This window comes from Labrus bergylta, chromosome 24 (genome assembly GCF_963930695.1).
Source record: "Labrus bergylta chromosome 24, fLabBer1.1, whole genome shotgun sequence".
Taxonomy (NCBI): Eukaryota; Metazoa; Chordata; class Actinopteri; order Labriformes; family Labridae; genus Labrus; species Labrus bergylta.
Window position 1 is genome coordinate 13219480 of NC_089218.1, and position 23086 is coordinate 13242565.

At 39.7% G+C, this 23086-nt stretch overlaps 3 protein-coding genes across 3 annotated transcripts; 2 read left to right on the plus strand and 1 right to left on the minus strand.

Moving 5' to 3' along the window:
* Positions 1–243: 243 nt before the first annotated feature.
* LOC109996565 (calsequestrin-2) lies at positions 244–8162 on the minus strand. Its single transcript, XM_020650755.3, has 11 exons — positions 7657–8162; positions 5068–5152; positions 4840–4940; positions 4124–4232; positions 3419–3492; positions 2758–2888; positions 2622–2667; positions 2479–2533; positions 2289–2389; positions 2118–2192; positions 244–2035 (listed from the first exon to the last, which is right to left on the minus strand). Exons 1-11 carry the CDS (start codon positions 7897–7899, stop codon positions 1826–1828), a joined length of 1230 nt encoding a protein of 409 aa, XP_020506411.1. The 5' UTR covers positions 7900–8162; the 3' UTR covers positions 244–1825.
* Positions 8163–8503: 341 nt separating this feature from the next.
* poglut1 (protein O-glucosyltransferase 1) lies at positions 8504–13772 on the plus strand. Its single transcript, XM_020650756.3, has 11 exons — positions 8504–8614; positions 9196–9286; positions 10105–10248; positions 10338–10473; positions 10564–10685; positions 10956–11015; positions 11173–11272; positions 11417–11475; positions 11566–11733; positions 12134–12190; positions 12278–13772. The coding sequence occupies exons 1-11, from the start codon at positions 8542–8544 to the stop codon at positions 12432–12434; spliced, it is 1167 nt and encodes a 388-aa protein (XP_020506412.1). The 5' UTR covers positions 8504–8541; the 3' UTR covers positions 12435–13772.
* Positions 13773–14322: 550 nt separating this feature from the next.
* On the plus strand, positions 14323–22139 carry timmdc1 (translocase of inner mitochondrial membrane domain containing 1). The gene is made up of 8 exons (XM_020650757.3): positions 14323–14494; positions 15419–15766; positions 16590–16755; positions 16950–17038; positions 17295–17362; positions 19309–19387; positions 20430–20540; positions 21521–22139. Exons 2-8 carry the CDS (start codon positions 15441–15443, stop codon positions 21660–21662), a joined length of 981 nt encoding a protein of 326 aa, XP_020506413.1. The 5' UTR covers positions 14323–14494; positions 15419–15440; the 3' UTR covers positions 21663–22139.
* The last annotated feature ends 947 nt before the right edge of the window (positions 22140–23086 follow it).

Sequence of the window (23086 nt, forward strand, 5' to 3'; positions counted from 1 at the left end):
GTGTGTGTGTGTGTGTGAGAGAGAGTGCGTGCGTGCGTGCGTCCTCCTGCCCTCCTTTTAGTCAGCGTTCATGTAAAACACCATCACGCTTGACTCTGACAGGATTATGTAACCCTGAAGGCCGTGCAGGAACACTTTTTTTCCCCCTGAGGAGAAAGCGTGAAATGTCTTGTTGCCTCAGGTCATGTTTAAGTGCACATTACTGACCAGGATGTTCTCGTCTCTCAGCTTTAAGGCTTCTATATGAATCCCAGAGCGTGATATCTAAACATCCTGTTTACACACTGCAGGGGAATCATTCATTCATGCATGGCCTTGTGTTATTAATTCATGTCCAGGGTGTCCGCTCCTTATGCGGTTTGTAGAGCCCAATGTCTCACCCACGGCTCCCCCCCGACTCACTGTCCAGGTCCCCTCGCCCATTAGGAGGCTTAACGATGCTAAATTATTCACCGATGTTTGAATAATTCAAGGTGAAATCATTCGTCAGAGAGGCCAATCTGTTGTCTTGGGCCCCAGTCTGGACCTTCTTAACGAGACACACACACACACACACACACACACACACACACACACACACATTTTTTTTGATGCTGTTTTATATCAAATTCTATTCTCAAAATAGTGTTTATTATAAGATAAGAGAAGATAATCCTTTATTGATCCCAACAAGAAGAACATTCATATGAGTACTAATACAACTAGATTATATAGGAATTAAATAAAAATAATGATGAAGGTACTACGAATTTACAACTATAATAATCAAGAATTAAGTTAACTATACACAACTATTAGCATTACCCTTTAACCCTTTCACTTCCACACTAAGAAATCCATTTGCAAAAACATATTTGTTGGTAAACTTCTGTTCCTGCCTCTTCATTATGGAAAAATTTAGGTTATATTTTGTTATTATTTTATTTATTTATTATTTATTTTTTCAGATTACCCAATCAGGAAGCAGATATGCTCATTTATTTAACCAATTGAATGAGTAGCAATGGTTAGAAAAGGTGAACAAAATAAGAAATGAGTGACTTGAGCCAGACCGTTTGCGTAGACTGGCAACTCAACCAAGCTGCTGACCATGTTTTCTGAGGAATCGTAGATATATATTTTATTGTCAAATTTATTTCCTTCAACTAAAATATGATTGTTAGAGGATCTATAAATGATATGTGAATAGATTATTATTTTTGTTCTGAGATTTCTGTGGAGCTGTGCTGTGCCGAGTCAGAACTTTTTTTTTATTTTGTCCTGAAATAATCTCAAGAAATTTTAAGGACTGTTCTAATTAAAAGGGAAAAGACATTCACTTCTACATGCATCAATAAACACCATTAGAATATGTCCTAATGATGTCACAATCATTTGTCAACCTACTAGTGTTCATTTGTTCATATTAAAAATGTGTGTAATGTTATAGATGTCATTCAGATTAACAATGTGTTCCACCTGCCTAATGCAGCATTTTAGCTTCTTTCTGCTAGTTGTGTTGAGTGTATGGCCTGGTAATGTTTTGTGTTTAATGCTCAAGTATTGTTTTGATTCACTATGTGTTCTAAACATATTTTTCTAAAGCTATTTGCAGCAGAAAGACGTTTAAAAATATGTTACACGAGCACATTAGCACCGAACAGCGTGCAGTCAAAGTCAGCAGCTATCTTGCTAACATTGGCTAGCATTTACTAGCTAAAATGCAGATATCTTTTACAGAATTGATAAAAGTAAAGACATAGAAATTACACATCTTTGTCTGAAATAGGGCTCGAATGAATCAGTCTAAACTGCAAGGAGACAAACCGACCATTAACCCTTCAAGTTAGTCATCGCTCTCCTCTTCCTCGTCTGGCTCGTGACCCTCATAGCTGTCCTCTGTGATGTAGCTGTCAGTGATTTCCTGGTCGTCTCCAGACTCGTCGTCGTCCTCTGTGTTCACCCTCCCGGACAGAACGTCTTCGATCCAGTCCTCCAGCTCCTCAGCCGTGGGCAGGTCTTCATCGTTGGACATGTCCAGCCACACACTGTCGGCCTAGATCACAGCACAACAAGACGGTCAAGGTAAGGGGGTAAGGGTTAAACACACTTAACTTAGGAGTTCAATCATTACTTACGTCTGTGACATTGACCACCCCGATCTGAGGTCTAAACAGGTCCAACTTGAAGGTTTTCTCCCAGTACGTAGTCAACTGGAAGGACAAGATAAACAAAAAGTGAATATAGATTTTCATTGTCCTATTTTACATTTAATGTCTTTGTTACATAAGCTAATGATGGAGCAGAACCAGAGGGAAGTCGTCAGGGTCGATCCACATGATGCTGAGCTCCGGGTTGTTGGTGTTGTCTCTCGCTACGTCTTTTAGGATCTCCAGGAACTCGTAGCCATCTTGAAAAATACAGAAAAGAAGAACCTTTTAAGGTGCCCAAAAGAATAAAAAAAAAAAAACAACGGAACTAAAAGGAAAAGACACAAACCTGGATCTTCCTCCTCAGCAAACGCAACAATATGTATTCCATCCATATCATCCTCCTAAGGAAATGGAAAACAGTCTTCAGGACAAACGGGATGAATCACCTGAAATTAGCTTAAAATCGTTCTTTGGCAAACAATTACCTACCCATATTTCAAACATATTCTCTGCCCGTAGCTTCCTCAAAGTAGCCCTGTAAAACATTGGTAATGAATTCTTTTGATTGAGTTTTGACCAAGTGTTATTGGGATATGAATACGTAAAAGAAACAAATCTAATCAACCTTCTGTGTTGGGTGACGAACTCTACGATGTCCATCTCAGACAAAGGTCTGCCAGGTAGGATGGCCGGCTCCTCCATGAACGGCTCGTAGAAATTCACCTCGTTCATCTTGAGGGACAGATGTTTGGCCACCTAAAACATACAGCATGATTAGCATGTGGAGCTAATGATATGGTTTGTTTCATTGTGTATAAAAACTACAATCTGGATAATTGCATTTTGTTTGTATGGAGGCTGTTGTCTCAAGCGGGCGGCTTGGGTTCACATCCCACCTGTGGCTTCTTTCCCGCATGTCGTTCCCCACTCTCTCTCTCTCCCTGATTTCTGAATCTATCCACTGTCCTATCTCTCCATTAAAGGCATAAAAAGCCCATAAATAAATCTTTAAAAAAAAAAATAATAATAATAATAATTGACCTTTGGGGAAACTGTCTTATTCAGTTTGAAAGTTATTCTGAAAGTTAGATGAGAAGATAGATACCTTACTTGGCTATAAACGATATATATTAGATTGCAATAAGTTTAGCTTAGCTTAGCTTAGCTTAGCATGAAGACTTGAAACATGACTCTTCCTGCCTGGTTCTGAATAAATTATTAATAGCATTACTTGCTTCATCAGAATTAAAGACTCCATGTGGACCGTGTTGTGGAATAGGACTTACAGATTTGTCAAATGTAGCGAAGAACTTGATGTAAGGCTGAAAGCGCTCTGAGGCCTCCTGAAAAGCTTTGAAGTCTGAGGAAATGGAAGCGAGAGAGAGAGATTAATGATGAACTCCAGAGAGATGAAGAACACAAGAAAATGACAGATTTAAGTGTTGGTCTTCTCTTTTTACACTTGGGTCACATTTCCTCGCCTTAATCTTGAGTATGTGATCAGGAAGGAAAGCAGTAAAGCCCCTTTGGTTCATTTCATTTCCCCCTCATGATTGTACTTCCTTCACCAGAGTAACTTCGCTTTATACAGTTTGATATGTTTGAGATGGCTCCTGGCTCTGCTCCCAACAAGGTCACAACCAGGGACCAACCTGTCCCCGGACAGACTGAAGGAAACACTGTCTTATAAAGGATAGCATCTTCCCTGTGTCACTTTTCTCCTTATTTTGTTGAGAGGAACTATAATTGTAGTTTGACCTATTAGACAGAGTACTAGAAGCTATTTAAAAGCTCTCATGAGACAAAGAGAATCAGGTTTCCTTTAACAGCCGGTTACACAGTGATGTACAGGAAAGTAGCTCAGTGGCCCATCCATCCCATTAGCAACCGAGGAGCAAAGCTAGGCAACTTAAGGGATCAGAAAAACAGATTATCCCATAAAACAATCCCATCATTTGTTAATGCAAAGTCAAATCCATTCATAAACTAACATATATCTTCTCCTTTGAAGTAGCCAATGAGGCGGATGTCCTCCTCCATCCTCTCGAAGGCACGCAGCTCCATGGCGTTATTGATCATATCCACCGGGTCTTCCAGCACCTATAGGGGGCGGTATAATACAGGTACTATCACCGCAAAGAATAAAACGTTGAGCAATATTTAGATCATTTGGAAACAAGCTTAGCTGTCTCATATGCTAAAATGTTAGCAGCTATTTATGTTAGTGTAACTTACAGACTAGAAACAGCTAGCCTGGCTCTTTCCAGCTGTAAAAAAAATACCTTAGAGCCCAATACAAGCTCTCTTAAGAACGTATAGTGTTTATTTATTTAATGCACACCCATGACTATTTTGACCATGAAAAGTGTATTTTTTCCATTTTTGTGGTTTTGTATTTTACTTACACTTTTGCTTTGACAAATTTGAGTAGGTTTAGACAAAAAACTGTGAAATACTTTACATGTTTCTAATATGTACTTTCTCTCCTTGCCAGGCTAACTGAGTCCCCCTACTTCCATTCAATATGCTAAGCTAAGCTAAGCTAAATGGCTTCTGGCTCACAGATACGAGAGTATCAATCTAATCATCTCTTGGCAAGAATTTGAAAACGTGTCTTGAATATCAAGCTTTTCTTATAGATGTGTTTCAGTTAAAGTTTCACTGATGATAGAAATCTGAAAAGTAAGAAATCTGATTGTTCACTCACATCCAAGAGAAACTCCACCAGAGTGTCAGATGACAGCTCCCCATCAAACTCAATGACCCGGTCATCCTTGAAGACGTACAAACTTCCCACCTCCTCCAGACCTTATTAAACATCAGGAGTACAGCATGTGACTTTATGAACGCTGATTACAAAGATTAACAAGAAAAGAAAGTAGCAAGGTGACGCAGATCAAGGTGAGCTAATGTCTTACAGAAACATGACTCATACCCAGTTTTTTGGCCACTTTGGCATCCTTCTGGGAGTCCACCATCCCAAAACCAATGTCTTTGTTCTCCAGGACCTGAGCAGTGAGCTGACAGACAGATAACAGTAAGGATCACTGAACATCTTCTTCAATAAAACACTGTACAATAGTCCAGACATGCTGGTGTTGTCTTACAGACATTGTGTTACTGCAGTGGCGGTTCTAGACCACTTTTACTGAGAGGGCCAATCTGGGGCTAGTTGTTTTGTCAGAGACATTAAACCGAGGTGAAAAGTAGACAAAGATGATCGCTTTCAAAAATATATAGTATGCCAAATAATAGCCCACATCATTAAATACCATGATTTATAATTGTTTCAGTAACAGTATTCAATACTAGATTGTGACTCCGGTTGTTGAGTCAAATTCCAGTGTGTTTTAAGGGGGGCTCTTCCTTTTGGAGGGGGGGCCACAGGGGGGACCAAGCTCAGAGTTACAGGGACACTGGCCCCTGTTGGCCCCTGTTGGCCCCTGCCTAGAACCGCCCATGTATCTAAAAACACCAATATGCATGATAACATTAATAAACTTCATTCCTTTTTTTAATATATTTTTATGCCAACAGGTTCATGCGTTGGTTTTGTTTATTTTATATTGATTCATTGCTTTTCTTACTTTTTATGCTGAACACGTAGAGTCAGTTTAAGTCTAATAAAGCCCATTTCATGAATTAGTTAAAGGGGGTTCTGATTTCATCACAATTGATGGCTACACATGGATGCTCAACTGGACTTAAAAGATAATAAAACATGATTCTTTTTCCAAAAAAAAATGATGCCTACTTGTTGCCTTTTCTTGTGAATGTTGCAAAGTTCTGACAAAACTCAACAACATGAGAAAAGAGTCAGCCTGAGTACATCACTACATTCTGAGGGGTCATAAGTCGAAAACGTTTTGGAACCACTGATGTAGGAAGAAAACACTCCAATGAAACAGCTTCTGCTTTCAAACAGTGAATGGAAATATGATGGAAAGTATTGACTGAAAAGGAAGCTTATGGATGATGACAAATACAACCTGAACAAAACAAAAACATGTAGCCTTTTCTCGCACCCTTAGCTCTGGAAATGAGATGATCAAGAATGCAAGCGTCCATCGTCTTATTTCTAGTTCAAAGCCAGAGAGTTTTGGGAACGCGCTATAATTAACAGAACGACCTAGAATTAATCCCATGAGCACCAAAGGGGGGGGGGGGGGGGGGGCATGTAATGGGATTTAAATCACTGCTTTTTGAGCTTAGAGAATGAGAAGGTAAAATACTGACTGTTTGTCAAAATGTTGACAGTGATGAATTATGACTTCCCTTTACATGGTATGCTTCAGCAGGCTGTGTACACATTGAGAGCTCAGATATAATGCATTCAAAGACACTCCGATGACTTGTTTTGACAAGTTAAGAGTCAAACGAGCACCACAGTGAGGCAAGCCGGGGGGGATATTTGACATTATCAGTGACATCAGATATGTCGAGCTGTTTACACAAATCAATCTCCTTTTTTTTTTGTCTTTGATCAGTGACGAGTCGTCTGGGTCTTGATTCAGGTGAACTTCAGAGGGGTCATTGTCACAGGGAAATGGACGTGTACTGATGTTGATTTATGACGGACAGGAAGGATGAAGCTATAAATCTTTGTCCTTAATTGTTCGTTCTAATCCTTTAAAAATCACACACATCACTTTGCAAAATGCTAACATCAGTAGGCTAATGAGTCCCTGATAGCATGTTGTTTCCCCTCACAACTTTTTAAACCTCTGTTAGTGAGACATGTGGGGGCTAAAAGGAGACAGAAACAACTTTGTGAAGATGGATAAAGTTACCTGAAGGAGTTTAAGATGGCATTTGACTCTTTTTGAAAAGTTAATAAACAATACTGACACATATTGAACGCAGCATTAAGCATAGTGAAAATGGTCCCACTTGTTAATAAGGCGACTTTTATACAAGCAGGGGTGTTTCAAAGAGGGATGTCCAGGGCTGCCCCCCCCCCCCCCCCCCCCCCCCAAAAAAAAACAAAAAAAAAAACACCCAGGGTAACATCCCAAAACCCTGAACTATGATTGGCTGTTTACCCTGTTAGACGTGGTAGCTATGTCAATAATTTTGTGGCACATTTAATTTAAAATTTATGAATGTGGACAAACTAAATTAAACTGCATTACTTTTTAAATTTAAAACATTATCTGCAAGTTGATAACACCTCTGAGCTATACCGCCACTCCTGCATTCATCAGTGCTGCAGGGGGGCTAAAAAAATCTGGACACACAAGGTTTGACAAAATTAGCTGAAAACTAATAGATGTAGTGGCGTAATTGAGAATTAAATGACACCCAGTGAATTGAGCATTTAATGTGCAACACAGTCCTTAGGGGGCATTGCAGTAGATTTTCAGATTCTCTTCATGTCTCAAACATTTGCAATAAATTCAAATTCCAGCATAAAGAATTAATCACAGCATTACATTCCAAGTTCTCTATTTTATTCTTGCGCTGATAGGGATACTTAATATATTGTCTACCTCACATGTGTAAGTAAGACCCCCCTTTTTCTTACCTCCAGCACCAGCTCTGTCATCTGGAACCTCTTCTGCAGGCCCTTGTTTGCAGGCACTGGTTCGTGGTAGAACAGACACAGCAGGTCGTATCTCTTCAGAGCTTTCTTAAAGTTGCGCTCGTTGATGTCCAACACCCGGTCCTTGCCGTCAAAGTTAGGGAACTCGAGACCCTCCTCTGCAGTGCTGAGTAAAACCAGGTGAAGGCAAATGCCGTATAGTAGAGAGAGCCCGATTTGGAGCATTTCTGTTCAGTTTTGAAGGTTTTTGTATGCAAAATGAAAGGAAAACTCAGCTTCAAGTTTTCTCTCTGCAAACAATATTTCATCTCTCTCCTTTGCTGTCTTTACCTCTCCCTCTGTCTACCTGTTTTTATCTCCTCCTCCTCTCCGTCACTCAGCCTTGCAGCCCCAAATCTCCCAGGAGCAGCCTGTCTTTCTTTCTTTCCTCCATTTATCTCCCTTGCCCGAGAAACTAACCTCAACAATCCATTTTGCAGGTCAATCATGCAAGTGATGCTCATTCATGCCCTTGAAATACATTCTGAAATTAGAGCAGAGAAGCTGTGGGGATTTCATCAGCTATGTCATTATCAATATCAAGCAAAAATGTATTTGCATTGGCGACATGAATTGGAAAATGGAATCTCATTCCATGAAATGAAGAGGAATTGATTTATTCTGTGGGACAGAACGTGAGTGTGAATTTGAAAAGGGAGATTTTGTCAGCAGTGTGCCTTAATTGGCAATTTGTACTTACCTTTCCAAACATTACGATAAGACTTACCTTGTATTTTAATGTGCGCGTTACCGTAATAACCGTATTCAGGCATGAGTAATAGATCGCCGCTCTGTTTCTTCAGACAAAGCTGGAGGATTGGGAGAAAAATGGAGCGCTTTAGGCTGTGGAGGTGTTTAATACTCCTGCAGGTTTATAATTTGTATTTGGTTGCTGCGTCAGGTAATACATTTACACAAACAAATATGACTCTTTAAAACAAATTTAAGAACAAAGTGTTTGTAGGACTTTGCCGCGTAAAGTTTCGCTGTAGCACCTCGCGATAACTATTGGTGTTTGAGTCACTCATCACTTCACGAGCGAGCTAACGAGCTAACGAGCTAACCAAACTAAGCTAACTGATAACTTTAACATTTTTCATGAATAACGGTTTTACTATCGCTTACAGGAGCATGCATAAATGTGATTTTAACTATATTTTATTTTAGCCTGAGCGGGGTTTTGACCACAGACTAGTTAGCACTAACAGACTTTCTGGCTAGTGTGATGTAGTCATTGATACATAAATGGTATATTCATCATTCGTGATTTCCGCTTAGTAGAGGAGCAGGTGAAAGGATAAAGTTGACGCAATGTGAGGTTTCTTGTTGTACAGTGCAGCTTCTACTACTGATCCAATAAGGTCTTTCAAATTGTTGTTATCTGTTGTTATTTGCTTTTAGATCTTTGTATTGTTTCTATCTCTCTTTATTTATCTATTTAAGGAGTGACCAATATGAACATCTATTCTCCATTATTTGTAGGCGATCAGTGGAAGAAATACAGAGACAAGATCTCTGTTGCTGTAAAAAGTTACACTCCGTGCAATCCTGTAAACTGCAGCTGCTATCTCAGGTTTGTTTACCTTTCCTCTTATATCACATTTTAACTACTGCTTTAAAGATTTTTTATTACATTATAAGTTGTCATATTTCATCACATATTTTGTTCATCTTGGCACATTTTTATGTATAATTTTTTGAAACATACAAGAATACATACATGAAATAAAATTAAAATAAATAAAAATTCAAAGAAAAGGTACAAAGAGAAAAAAGATGATTAAATTAAGATTTAGAAAGAAAAAATAATACTAATAATAAGAATATTAACAAATAAAAATTCAAAGAAAGGATACAAAGAGAAAAAAGATTATTAAATTAAGATTTAGAAAAAAACATAATACTAATAATACTGATAATTAAAAAAAAAAGAAAAGGTACAAAGAGAAATAAAAATTAAATTAAGATTTAGATAGAAAAAATAGAATGGGGCAGGGGGAGGAGGGGGGGTTGTTCCTTCGATACTCTCTTAATTGAATATAATTTAATTGACATACCTGTTTTTATTCCACTTTATCTGTTTCCTTTATCCATTTACTCCAGTAACACATGAATTCATCTTCTCTGTTTCTTAGCCCATACGTAATTCTTTCCATTTCTTTAATATCTTCCACTGTTAACTTCCATGCATTAATAGACAAGGGTTTATCATCCAGCCAGCTTTGTGTAATTTGCTTTAATGTAGCTATGTGTATTATTGTGTACAAATATTTCAAAGATTAATTCATATAACATTTTCCTTTAGTGTTTAACTATGGTAATTAAAAAAATGATACTCCTGCATTTAATTCGATTTTTTTTTTTATTATAAAATGCGTGCGTCTGCCTCAGTGTCTTACAGCAGGACCTGCAGCCCTTCAGAGGGAGAATCTCTGAGGATGTCCTGGCTGCGACAGTTCAGAGAGGGGTGGGCACCCACTACCAGATCATTGGACACAAGTTGTACAGAGAACACAGCTGTATGTTTCCATCCAGGTGAGGAGACAGAGTCCGGCATCAGATTGTGTAGGAATCTGCTCCGAGGTCTGTGTTTGAATAAACGTGTCGCTTGTTTACTTTTTCAGGTGCAGCGGGGTGGAGCATTTCATCCTGGAGGTGATCGACAGATTACCTGACATGGAGATGGTGATCAACGTTAGGGACTACCCTCAAGTCCCAAACTGGGTGCAACCCACTTTACCCGTCTTCTCTTTCAGTAAGGTCAGACTCTGTAAATCTGTTTAAAGCACACACACACAGAATGTAAACACAATACACTAACTGCTTTTTAAATGTGTGTGCTCTGAGTAGACAGCAGACTATCAGGACATCATGTACCCTGCGTGGACCTTTTGGGAAGGCGGGCCTGCTGTGTGGCCGATATACCCCACTGGACTTGGGAGATGGGATCTGATGAGGGACGACCTTAAAAAGTAAGTTCATACAAATATCTCAAAGTGTATACTTATGATTACCTTTAGCAAACATTTAAAACATCCTGTCTTCTCAGATCAGAGCGTTTTCTTCCCCTCTGATATGAAATCATTCATGTTTGACTTGTTTTAGATGAAACATTGAGGGGTCAACTTTTATTTTATTCATTAAGGTATAAGGTTTGTATCTATAGTCTAATACTTACAATGGATGAATGAAACACTAAAAGGAGAACATTTCCATCTTCTTGATATAATGTGTTGTGGCAGGTCTGCAGCACAGTGGCCATGGAGGACCAAAGAGTCCCGAGGATTCTTCAGAGGCTCCAGGTCCGTCTTGTCATTCACAAACTAAACTTTTCTTCTTCTATCAATCTTAAATTAAGTGTAGTACAATCTCTCTCTTCCTGAATTTTCTTCTGATTTATTCTCACAGCTGCTTTTCTCTCGTTCTCTTTCCCTTTTTTTTTTTGTTTTCTCTTGACAGAACGAGTCCGGAGCGCGACCCGCTGATCCTTCTGTCCAGAGAGGCTCCAGAGCTGGTGGACGCAGAGTACACCAAGAACCAGGCCTGGAAATCTGAGAAGGTAAAGGGACAGCACGCAACACCAGGGACAGATTTATTTACATTTAGAATATTAGACTGCTGTATATGATTCTGTAGTTTTATCTGAACCCTGTGTACTGACTATTACAGCCAGATTCAGTGTTCTTCTTTCTTTCTGTGTAAGGACACACTAGGGAGACCCCCTGCCAAAGAAATCCCGCTGGTGGATCACTGCAAATACAAGTAAGCTTGATCAGAAACAGAAACATCCACATCTCATTTCTGGGCAGGTTTTCATCGCCTCCCCCCTCGTTTTTTTTTTTACCTTTGCAGATATTTATTCAACTTCCGAGGGGTGGCAGCCAGCTTCCGCCTCAAACACCTCTTCCTCTGCGGCTCTCTGGTGTTCCACGTCGGGGAGGAGTGGCAGGAGTTTTTCTACGCTCAGCTGAAGCCCTGGGTCCACTACATCCCAGTCCAGCAGGATCTCTCTGACGTCAGGTACCTCATAATTTATTGTATTTCATTTTTCATTTTTTTTAAACCAGTAGGAATGTTAAGTTAAATCCTTAATGTATAAATCTCTTATTATTATTATTTATTTATATTTTAAGTGCTTATTTATGTATCTATTCTTATATTGTTTTATTTTCTTTGGTAACATGCTGCTGTAACACCACAATTTACCAGTTTAGGATCAATAAAGTTATTCTATTCTATTCTATTCTATATTAACCCGAAAAAAAGATTTAAAGAATACCCCTAGATGAAAGTTTAAGAAGAAAATGATCAAAAAACAGACATTAAATAACGGTTAAAGGTGCGATTTAAGCATGCTGAGGTTACAGCGTGCTAACATGACAGGTGCTATTACCTTTATGTGTTTGATGTGTTTCTTCAGGGAGCTTCTACAGTTTGTCAAAGACAATGACGACATTGCAGAGGAGATAGCAACAAGGTAACAGAACATATCTCATGATAACATTTAAATTATAACAGTTTCAGCATCGGTTTATTTATGACTTTCTTCTTTTTTTCCGCACAGGGGTATGGAATTCATCCTCCACCACCTGCGGATGCAAGATATTTCTTGCTACTGGGAGAGGCTGTTCACAGAGTTTGGTCAACTTCTCACCTACAAACCCAAAAGGAAGGACGACTACGACCAGATCCTCCACAGAGCCAGCAAGACCGAGCTGTGAGGAGGGGGAGACTCTGGAGGAGCGGGGCATTAAAGGGAAACTCGACATGCTGCACAAAGACATCTGACATGCAACAGTGGTGTCTGTACATCCAATAACCACCAGGGGGCGGTGTGTACACCAGGTGTGAAACATCGCTACTCACTGGTTCATCAGTTTAACTACTTGAAGAGTTTAGTCATTTTTCTACACCCAAAGAATCTTCTTCTCTCAGATTATGAGTCAAACTGTGAAAACAGTTCACTGTAGTGTGGCTGTGAAGGGAAGTAAAATAGTGATGTCATCTGGGTTTATCTTGTTTTTTAAACTATATGTTTGGATTTTAGAAGATAGTGGAGAGATTTTGCAAATCAAAAAACACAACAGCATTGCTTTCTGGGAAATGTAGATTCATGTGTGCTTGAAACTAAAATGTTACGTTCTATTTGCCCCTGCTGCTTCAAATTTGGCCTTTACAAAAAAACAACAACTTCAAGTGACTTTATAGAAATTAAAAGTAGGGCCTTTTTTTCTTGTTTGGGTTTTGTATTAGGCTTTTTGTCAGTGACCCACAGGGAGAGAATGAGGCTCCACAAATGACACTGAAATCAGGAGAAAACATTGAAAAAGCTTCTTCAGGTGTAAAACACTTAAATCTCACCAAACACAAGTGTGACTTTAATTTGCTCAAATATCCATGAAGGTTGTGCCAGTAATAATAATAAGGATACTGGTAACAGAGGCCATGCTGTTACATGTTTAATGCTGTGAAATATAATGTGTGCACAAGATAGAATTTCATTATTTAGCCTTTTTATACTAAAATGTGACAAATTTTCCTTTAAGGATTTAAATCTGTTGTTAATGGAAGTGCCATCACTAATATTCAATACGATAGCCTTTTAGTTATTGTTTTTTTTTATACACTGCCCTCCATTGGATAGTTTCAGAAACTCCAACTTGCTTTTATCTCTTCCTAACCCGTCAAACTGATGTACTGCTTTATAACTGGAAAAGAACAAAGGAATTCTTTATCTTTAACACTAAGTGCCAACAGGAAGCAATAATGTCTCCAGCATAACATGTTTTCATTTTGATTTGATCTATATGTATTTTTTTTTTTAAGAGTCTCCCTGGCTGTGCAGAGTTGATGTAAAGTTGGTACAGGGTATTGTTGAATATGTTGTAATATTCTCACTGATGTAAAATCATTCAGTAATCTTAAGACATGTGGTTATCTAGTTCATTAGTAAGTTGATATGACCAAAAAGCTTGATCATGTGCCAGGTCAACATGGGACATTGAGGTTGTTCACTGGCTTTTTATGTGTTTTTGACATTAAATACTTTGGTTCATTTACGCAGTAGTCGGTGTGTTTGGTTTGAAAGTAGTATAGAATGGTATTATCTGCACTTTTTTTGTTAAGTTTTTTTTTAAATCAGTTATCTTATTGTAACGTGAGGGTCCGATGTGTGGGTGGATGGATCACTAGTTAAGAGAAACAGAAGAATGGAGACAGATGACTTTCTCAGCAGCACTTTACTGTCATCCACATTGTTGTGCTACACAACAAACACAACACTTCCTCGTTACTCATCACATGTCCCGTCGTTAGCCAATCAGAGGTTATGACCTGACATTATGACGTTACTACGTGCTACTGCAATATTAAAACATGTAAATATATCAATATTAACTTCGTAAACTCAAATATGTAAATAGTTTACTGTATAAATGTTAACTTATTTTTAACTTAACTCAAATGTATGAATTTACTTTTTTTTTTTACATATCAGCTTCCCCACCGTTAGTGCCTTTACATTTGGACATGAAGTGTAATTTGCTAAGTCCTCCCACCGACAGGCGGCGCTGTGTTTACCTTGATCCTTGAAGCTGTTTACTCTTCTCTTCTACCTTGTGTCAAAGGTTGGAAAGCCGGTGGGCTGTCTTAAAGTCAAGAAAGTCCACACAGCAGAAGGGCAATTATGTAAAACAGATACATAGACTGAGTACAAATAATTAGTTTTAGCGAATTCTCTTCAAACAAACTGCCTTCTTCAGGACGCACGCGCCGCTCGCTGGTAAGCTGCCTTTTCTAAGTTACACGAGAAGCTAGCATGCTAAGTGCTAACCACATAGCTCCTATTATCGGACAAACACGATTATTCTTGTAACTTATAACGGCATGTAAACAGACTACTGGAAAGCGTTTGTTCTACATTAACAATGTGACGTAAACTGGTACATTTGTCAAAAAGAGGAATACGAGTGGTAAGACTTAACCGAGGTAATCCAGGTGTATCTAATCAAGATAAGTGAAGTGTTATGCTAAATTACTAACTCGGAGCAGGTTGACATCAGCAGAGGCTACGGAGGATATTCTCATATTGTCATTTGTTAAGGTGGAAACTATGTTCTAAATAACCTAGGAGAAAACACTGGTTTATTGACAAATGCTAATTTAAGCAAACACAAGTTAGACACCTGCCATAATACTGTAATATACCTTAACATAGTGTGAAACATGCTAATGGTTCACACGACACACTGAAGGCTGTGAGCTGCAATTTGGGGTCTTGACGAAAGTATGGAGCAACAGATTATTACAATTAAACATGTGCTGTCAGTCTTTGGAAATGAACTGATATGCTCTAGTTTAGAGTGTCAGCCATTCACAGGCGTCACATTAAAGGGAGGGAATACAGCGGCATGTTATTGTTGAGTTGTCTTAAACAACGTGTTGGACACAAAATATATAAACATAATGAATCTTCAGCATCCCCTTTCTATATGACTACTTGCAGATTTCTAAGACTGAAATAATCATCCCTGAAAGTCTGCTTGTGTGCAACATTTAACATCTGCTGAGATGGCCAGCCAGTGTAAGCCCTACCAGGAATCCACTCGCCTTAAGGCTGTTACATTTGAGGATGGAGCTTAAAGTCAAGGCAGTGAGCGCAACATCCAAAACCCATGGCCATGTGTTTCTGCCTCTCTTGCCGCAGCCCTGATGCCAGCTGAAGCGTGATGCATCCAGAGGAGCGCAGAGCAGGCCGTGCCCTGCAGAGACGTCGAGCAGATTTAGCCCCTTGGGGCACTCTGAGCACTGGCCTTCTGCAGGGCCTCATCCAGAATGCCAGGCCTCGTTCCTTCTGCTTCTTTCTCCCCAGGGTGCATGCAGCTGATGTGGCTGCTTCCCAGCCGACACAGATGCCCTCTTTTTCCCCCTCCTCCCCCTCTACCAGTTCATCTCCTGCACCCCTCCCCTCTTCCAGCACCCTGCCAAGCAATGTGGGCAAGCCAGAGTTCCCAGACACAGGATGGGAACGCATCAAGGACCTCTTTGACAGAGAGTTAGTATTCTTGTTTCTTCTAATTAAAGTTTTTATGACTTTAAAAAGATCTGTTAGAGAAAAGCAACAGTTTGTCCTCTGTGCTGCATACATTTCATTAAATGTTGCTAAATGTGGCTGTGCATAATTAGACAAGGGATTGTCCAAATAAGAGCTGAAACAACTGTCTAACTAAATCAATTTATATTCCAAACCTGGATGTAACATTTATGTCTCAACTGTTTTATGTGTATTGTTTTTTTAAATGCCCCTTGTCTGTTTTTGAGACCATTTATCTTTCTAATGTTTGTAATGTTAGGATTTCTAAACCAAGGTGGCCAGAGGAGTTTACTGCAAAGTTCTTAATGGTTAGAGGATATTTAAAAAAAGATCAGCTAAACTGATGCTTGATTAGTATTTCAACAGGAAGCTGATTGGCATCTGTTCTAATAATGAATGTAATAATAATCAATCATCTTTGGAATAAAAATGTTTTAAATACAATATTCAATTTAAAGGTGACATCTAGAGGATAGGGAAACTAAGATGGAGCTTTTAAGTAACTTTGCAGATTTTTTCCCCATGGCATTTAAATGAAGAAATTATTAAATAGTTATTGTAGACAACAACAATAAGAGACACATAACAAAGTCATCTTTTCACCACCAGAGGGAGCCATAGAAGAGGCAGAGTTCAAAATTTGTATTTGTCACGTGCTCATACAGATGTGCAGTGAAGGGGCGCGCTGGTGGCGTAATGGTTAGGGTGCGCGGTTTTTTTTTTTTATATGCGTTGATGTTAATTGAATGAAATGTCACTGAGTTTGGATCCTGTCTCTCTGCAGAGCGACACATAAATACCCAGAGGAGCTGACCAACGTGATTAAGGGCGGCCTTGTGGCCGCACTCGCCGGCCTGATCTACGGCGGCCTGCCAGCAGCTCGCCACGCCAGGGAGAGGTATATCCAGAGCAGCCAGGCGGAAATCTATACGAGCAGAGTGGACGCAGTGGTGAGTGTGTGAATGACTGAAAATCAACTGTGTGCCCTAAACTTTAGAGTTACATTAGAAAAAAGATGTAACGAAAAGAAACACAGAAACTGGCTGGATAATCTGAAATAATCCAAATGAATGTGACAATGATCAGTGTCTTTGTGCTGTAATTAAGATGACTTCCTCTCGGTTCTGTTTCTCTTCTCGTTTAGCGCTCTGCTCACAACGCAGCGATCCGGGGCTTTGTCAGATACGGCTGGAGATGGAGCTGGAGAGTGGCTGCTTTTGTCACCTTGTTCAAGTAAGACAACAAACAGAATAAGCCACATGACTTCAGTATAACATGATTGACTTTTACTGTTTGTAAGGAGGCATTTCACTTGTTTTATAAATAACTAGCATTAGATGGAGGGCTTTTCTTCTGAACCAGCTCAGATGAACTGAACTCTGTGTGGCTCTTTATTCTAATAACTTGTTTTTTTAGGGATCATCACAACATTATTATCACATTTTGTAATCATATATATTTTTCCCTCATCTGTCTCCTCCCTCTCTAGTTCTGTTAGCACAGGACTTTCTGTGTACAGAGACAAGAACGACATCAGTCATTATGCCGCTGCTGGAGGTGAGTCACACAGTCTTCAACACGGCCCGATCAAACACACTTTGAAACCAAAAACCTGATAAAGCCTTTCAGCTGTGATTGGACCTGTTGGTTTCATGTACACATTTTCTTTTCTTTTTTGCATTTTTCTGCTATAAAAATAGAACAGATTGATATTTTTTTTTTCTGCATACATCTCTTAAACAACTTCAGCCCTGCTCAAAACTATCAAATATTAAATCATTTTTAGGAATTTAACCCTTTAAATGCCAGTTTGATTACTTGATCTCACTGTTGTTATTTATGAAAAAAACACAAAAATGAGTTATTTTCCATCTAACAAATATTTGGTGGCTGGGGGATATGTCAAAGATTATCCAAAATATTGACTTTGATGCATTGTTAGTTTTTGTGTAGCATCAGATTTAAAATGTAGTTCCCTGTTTGGACATTGGAGGGCGAAAATGTCCAATTTACAAAAAATGCTATAAAAATCAGAGGTGGGACAAAGTAATTGCTTTGCAAATCACAAGTAAGTCTCAAGTCTTTGGTCTCAAGTCCCAAGTAAAGACAGGCAAGTCTCAAGTCGAGTCACAAGTCCTAACCTTTGAATTTCGAGTCCTAAACAAGTCATTAGCTCTCTTCACCAAATGAAATGCCATTTTCACAGAGTAATAATTTGTTACAGTTACACAAATCATGATTGCTTATATGATTTTATTTAGCCTACTTCTTAAAATAAAATAACAGTACCAGTGCGACTGACTCTGTTTTGTTTATTTTTCCTAAATTCTGTTTTTTCCATTTTTGTTTGACTGAATTCTGTGTTTGATGTTATGTTCCATTGGATCAGATCTCTGATTTGGTTCATTTTATTAGATCATGTCATGAAACTGAGACATTTTTAGATATAAATTAACTCGCCTTTATTTATTTTGCGTGGGTGTGTGTTTGTGTCAGCTTGCACCTGCAACATGTAAACATATGAGGAGCAGCAGCGAGAAGCTGCAGGTACACCAAACGTGCGTAAAACTCCTCATATATATTTTATAAAAACACATGGTATAAAAACGTAGGGTTTTTAATAAATCACACCCACATTGAGGCAAATCCCACGATATTCTGTTCACAGTTGATTGTATTTTCATTGTAAAACTCTGTGTTCCGTCCGTGTTTTGCGCATTGCAGAAATTATATATGGGACCTAAAACAACATTAAAACCTCAAGTATTTTCAAGTCATTAGGCTCAAGTCCAAGGGAAGTCCCAAGTCATTGGTGTTGAAGTCCAAGTCGAGTTGCAAGTCTTTCATGATTTTGTTGAGTCCAAAGTCATCAAATCTGTGACTCGAGTCCAAGTCATGTGACTCGAGTCCACACCTCTGATAAAAATAGAACAGATTGATATTTTTTTCTACTTTATTTTTGCATAAATCTCTTAAACAACTCCAGCCCTGCTCAAAACTATAAAATATTGAGTATTTATCATGAATTTAACAATTTAAATGGCAGAATCATGTTATCAAACTGGCATTTAAAGGGTTAAATTCCTAAAAATGATTGAATGTTTGGTAGTTTTGAGCAGGGCGGAAGTTGTTCAAGAGATTTATGCAGAAAAAAGTAGAAAATAATATCAATCTGTTCTATTTTATAGCAGTTTTTTGGAAGTGGACATTTTTGTCCTTAGTGACTTAAGAGGGTAGTAAATTAAACTGATGTCTGAGGAACTGTTTGAGTAGTTGAGCAGGACAGTTGAGCTCTGTACTGTTTGTAAAACTCCTGCTTTGACGTTCGTGTTAGAACTCTTCTTATCCTTGTTTAACCCTTCGACTAATGTTCCAGCACACGCAGTGCACATGCCAGGACACTGAGCTATAAATGGTGTGTGTGTGTGTGTGCGCGTGTGTGCGTGTGTGCGTGTGTGCGTGTGTGCGTGTGTGCGTGTGTGCGTGTGTGTGTGTGTGTATAGCTGTGACTGGAGGACTCTTCAGGCTGAACCTGGGTCTGGGAGGTCTGGTGGCAGGGACGATCATCGGGGCAGTGCTGGGGTGAGTTTGGCTTCTGCTTCCACACACACTCTAACCAGTCACATCTATTTTGAACAGCTACTCATCTCTTTGTTTAAATCCTACACACAGTTTGAGCCCTGTTGTGGATTTATTTTGAACACACACATTTGTTCAAACCTCTGTGTGTGCGTCCTTGTTCGGTCTCGTGCTTGAGTGCTGCAGTGAGCACTCTGGCAGCCAGCTGTGCCCCTCCCAGCAACCCTCTGTTGCCCAGCTGAACCCCCCCCCACACACACACACACCGCCCGACCTCTTATTCTGTTCACTGTGCCAGAGGGACTCATGTGTGCTGCAGAGGGGCCATGAGCGAGGAGGCGGGGCGAACTCAGAAGCTGCCCCCTGTGCATTTCTACCACCTCTGTCATCTCCATGATGTGATCCGGACTCACTCTGTCCCCCTTTACACACTTCATGTGAGCGCACAGAGCCAAAGTGCAGTTGTTGAATTTGATGGTGTAATGGAGATTGAGTGTGAGGTTTTTGATTGTGAATAAGAGCAGAGGCGCTGGTTTGGATCGCCTCTGTGAGCGTCACCTCCAGGTTGGCTCAGCCCCTGGCCTCTCCTCCTGTTGGCCCCGTACAAGCACTGCCTCCTCTTCACTCTCTGCATCAGGGAGCAGCCACTTGGAGCATGTGATGTGTGCAAACAGTCCAGGTGCAGTCAGGGCAGCAGAGGATAAAAATGAAAGCACATCATGCTCTAGAGATTACCCTCTTTAAGCGTACATAGAGGTGTGACTCAAAGGTTTGGGCCTGCAGAGGAGGGGGTGACTCTGTGAGAGACAGCTGAGACACAGCTGACTCTTAACTTGTCCGAGTGGTGCAAAAGCTTTGAAGAGTTCTGCAACTAAAAATAGCAAGCAGGTATGTTTAAATACCCCTTTAAAACCCATTTGTCTCAAAAACTTCCATTAAATCGTCTTAAAATGGATTCATATATTTAATACATGTTTCACAACGTACTGAGCTTTTAAACATATAAAGAAATAAGTACTGTTTGTAATATTTGCTTTGTGCTTAGGATTCCCAGCGGTGCATTGATCATCAGCATGCAGTCTTTGGGAGGAGAAAGCGCCATAGAGAGGAGGAGGAGGGAGCGCAGTGAGCTCTATGATCTCAGACTAGCAGAATGGTGAGATGATGGAAGGGTTAAGGGCTTTTTCATTTTGTTTTTAAACATGTCTGACTTCACCTGTCAGGCCCTTTTTCAAACCAACCCCTACACCCTCCCCCTCCATGACGGAGTGCACTCCGTTAGAAGTCACACTCGCAGCTGAATGAAGTCTCCTTCATCAAGGTGTAGGGTAGAAATACAGCGGCAGGCTTTGGGAAAAACTTGCCTCTCTGAGGTGGAAACAGGAACTGTGTGTTACCATGGTAACTCAGCGGTATCTTGCGGGAATGGCTTTTTTTTTGTAGCTAATGCATTCTGTAAAAATATTTATGTAGCCTAGATTCTTCTTCTTCTTTAGTTATATTAGTGTAGACTTACAATAAAACTATTAGATTGAGCCTACATTGTTTACTGTAATTTGTAATTTCAGCTAAGTTATTGTAATTTCATAGAACAGGGTGTCCTAAATTAATGCAAAGACAAGGAGACTATTGTTGAACATCAGAGCAGCAAAAAGTGTATTTTTTATTGTTGAATTGAGATTTTACAAAGACATCAAAAGTAGAAAAATAAATATTAACAGCAACATGATTTAATATTATTTTGTTTTTGCAACAGTCCCTGTAAATATAAAACACTTTACAATAAATAAACATATATTTGGTCCTCAGTACACATTTGAAGTTGTTAACATCTGTATGAGGATATTAAATGTCTATCTTAGTTGGAGCAGTGTTTATAGACACTTGAACTCACAGGTTGCTGTCTCCATGACGACCGGACACACTAGGTGTTGCACGTGATCCGAAAGTCGGCAGCGGTGCACACTCGCTGGTGGAGGGTTTTATAACCCACTACCACTCCCCGCTAGTTGGTTTGGGATGGACTTAATATGGCGGACCCTCCGCGGGGATGTGCAAACGGAGGGGTAGTGGGTAGGTAGAGGGTGTAGTGGCCGGTTTGAAAAAGGGCCTAACTCTCCTGCTGTCGTTCTGTAGGGAAGCTCGTCTGCAGTTGACAGATGAGCTGATTGGAGATTTGAATACCAGCTCTCAGGCGGAGGAAACCAGTAAGGACATGCAAAGGATCCAGGAACTGCTGAGTTCACCACCGAACGAGGACATGATTCAGGATCACTGAGCCTGTGATGTGTTGGACGTTACAGGTGGGACTTCACACAGCTTTGAGGATTAATAAAAGGCTGTCTTTATTTTCACCTGGACTCCTTCTCTGGATCTGTTTCACATCGTGTGTGCGTGCGTGCGTGTGTGCACCTTTTCAATTCCTGTTTTATTGCACACAGTTAAAAAAAAAAAAATGTACTTATATTTAATTCTCCAACATTATAAAGTTCAAGTGCAGCATCAGATTTGAAACAAAGTGACAAATAAAGGTCCAAAGAAAGCTTATGGGCTTAGATTAATTATGACATTATGAAATGTATTTACCAGTATCCACATGTAGTGAGAAAATATGTGATAGTCATAATCAGTCATGATACACCTCAATCACACTTCATCGACTGAAAGAAAGAGTCTTCAAATTCAGCATAACCCGTCTTCCTTTTTTGAGTTGTTCCAGTCTGGAATAAATCTGAATAAAACATATCAACAAGTACTCTTTTCTTTAAATTCATACTTTTATTCAAATCCATTTCTCAGAAGGGAAGAAGTGCATCACTAAAAACTAGGCAGAGTTTCCTTCCATTTGCTCATCTTGCTTCATCCACATTCTTCTGATCCATATCATGTCTGTATGATGTGTAGTGTGCTTCTGACGGTCCCTCCTGGGCTCTTCAACAACTAGGTCAATCATGGCCCCTAAACAAGATGTGACACAGCCGGGGCCTGCTGACATGCAGACTGACAGCCAATAGGAATAAGATGAGGAGGCCTGGCTCTGTAGGTAACATCTTCTTAGTCTTAATGAATACTACACTTTGAGCTTCTACAGGTTGGATTACAGAGCTGCTTATAGCTGAGTCATGAAAATAATGTGGAACTTATTAAGAGAGCAGGTTTGACACTCGAGAGTCCGACCTTTAACCGTTATTGTTAAACATTCACTGAAACTTCAAAATCAGACATCTTCTCTAACAGTCAGTAAATGAAGTCTTTCAAATTGTGATCAAATACATACTTTAGGAGCCAAAGTGCTTGTTTTATTTGATCCTTGCAAGAAACCCCACCCCAACACAACACTGCACATTTGTATTTGGGTGTAATTCCGACACTGACCACTAGGTGGAGTCTAGACTTATGCTGTGCATAAAGCATAGACTGTAAATGTTACTGGACGAACCCTGACCCGTCTGTTACATAGGCAGCAAATGAGTCCAATCGAGGGCCGCATCCATATTGGATTTGCAGTCTCAACCTAACTTCGGATCAATCTAGCAACAGCAGTAAGGCGGGACTTAACTCCGCCCGTTCAGCTCGTCGTTAGCAGTCCGCTTGACAGCACAGCTAACGGCTAGGCTGCTAGCATCCCCTACGACTTTCCTGCTCGTCCTGAGAAAACTCTATAAACAGTAAGTTAACATTTAACTTTTCTACAACACACTT

Bases quoted from the DNA above. Each gene is read 5' to 3' on its own strand.
- LOC109996565 (XM_020650755.3), bottom strand. From the start codon at position 7,899: ATGCTCCAAATCGGGCTCTCTCTACTATACGGCATTTGCCTTCACCTG. The intron at 4,233-4,839 runs GTGAGTGAACAA...CGCCCCCTATAG, and splicing joins TGGTGGAGTTTCTCTTGGAT to GTGCTGGAAGACCCGGTGGA. The intron at 3,493-4,123 runs GTTAGTTTATGA...CCATTTCCTCAG, and splicing joins CTTCAAAGGAGAAGATATAT to ACTTCAAAGCTTTTCAGGAG.
- poglut1 (XM_020650756.3), top strand. From the start codon at position 8,542: ATGGAGCGCTTTAGGCTGTGGAGGTGTTTAATACTCCTGCAGGTTTAT. The intron at 10,249-10,337 runs GTGAGGAGACAG...TTACTTTTTCAG, and splicing joins AGCTGTATGTTTCCATCCAG to GTGCAGCGGGGTGGAGCATT. The intron at 11,016-11,172 runs GTCCGTCTTGTC...TTCTCTTGACAG, and splicing joins GGATTCTTCAGAGGCTCCAG to AACGAGTCCGGAGCGCGACC.
- timmdc1 (XM_020650757.3), top strand. From the start codon at position 15,441: ATGCATCCAGAGGAGCGCAGAGCAGGCCGTGCCCTGCAGAGACGTCGA. The intron at 19,388-20,429 runs GTGAGTTTGGCT...CTTTGTGCTTAG, and splicing joins ATCATCGGGGCAGTGCTGGG to GATTCCCAGCGGTGCATTGA. The intron at 20,541-21,520 runs GTGAGATGATGG...GTCGTTCTGTAG, and splicing joins GATCTCAGACTAGCAGAATG to GGAAGCTCGTCTGCAGTTGA.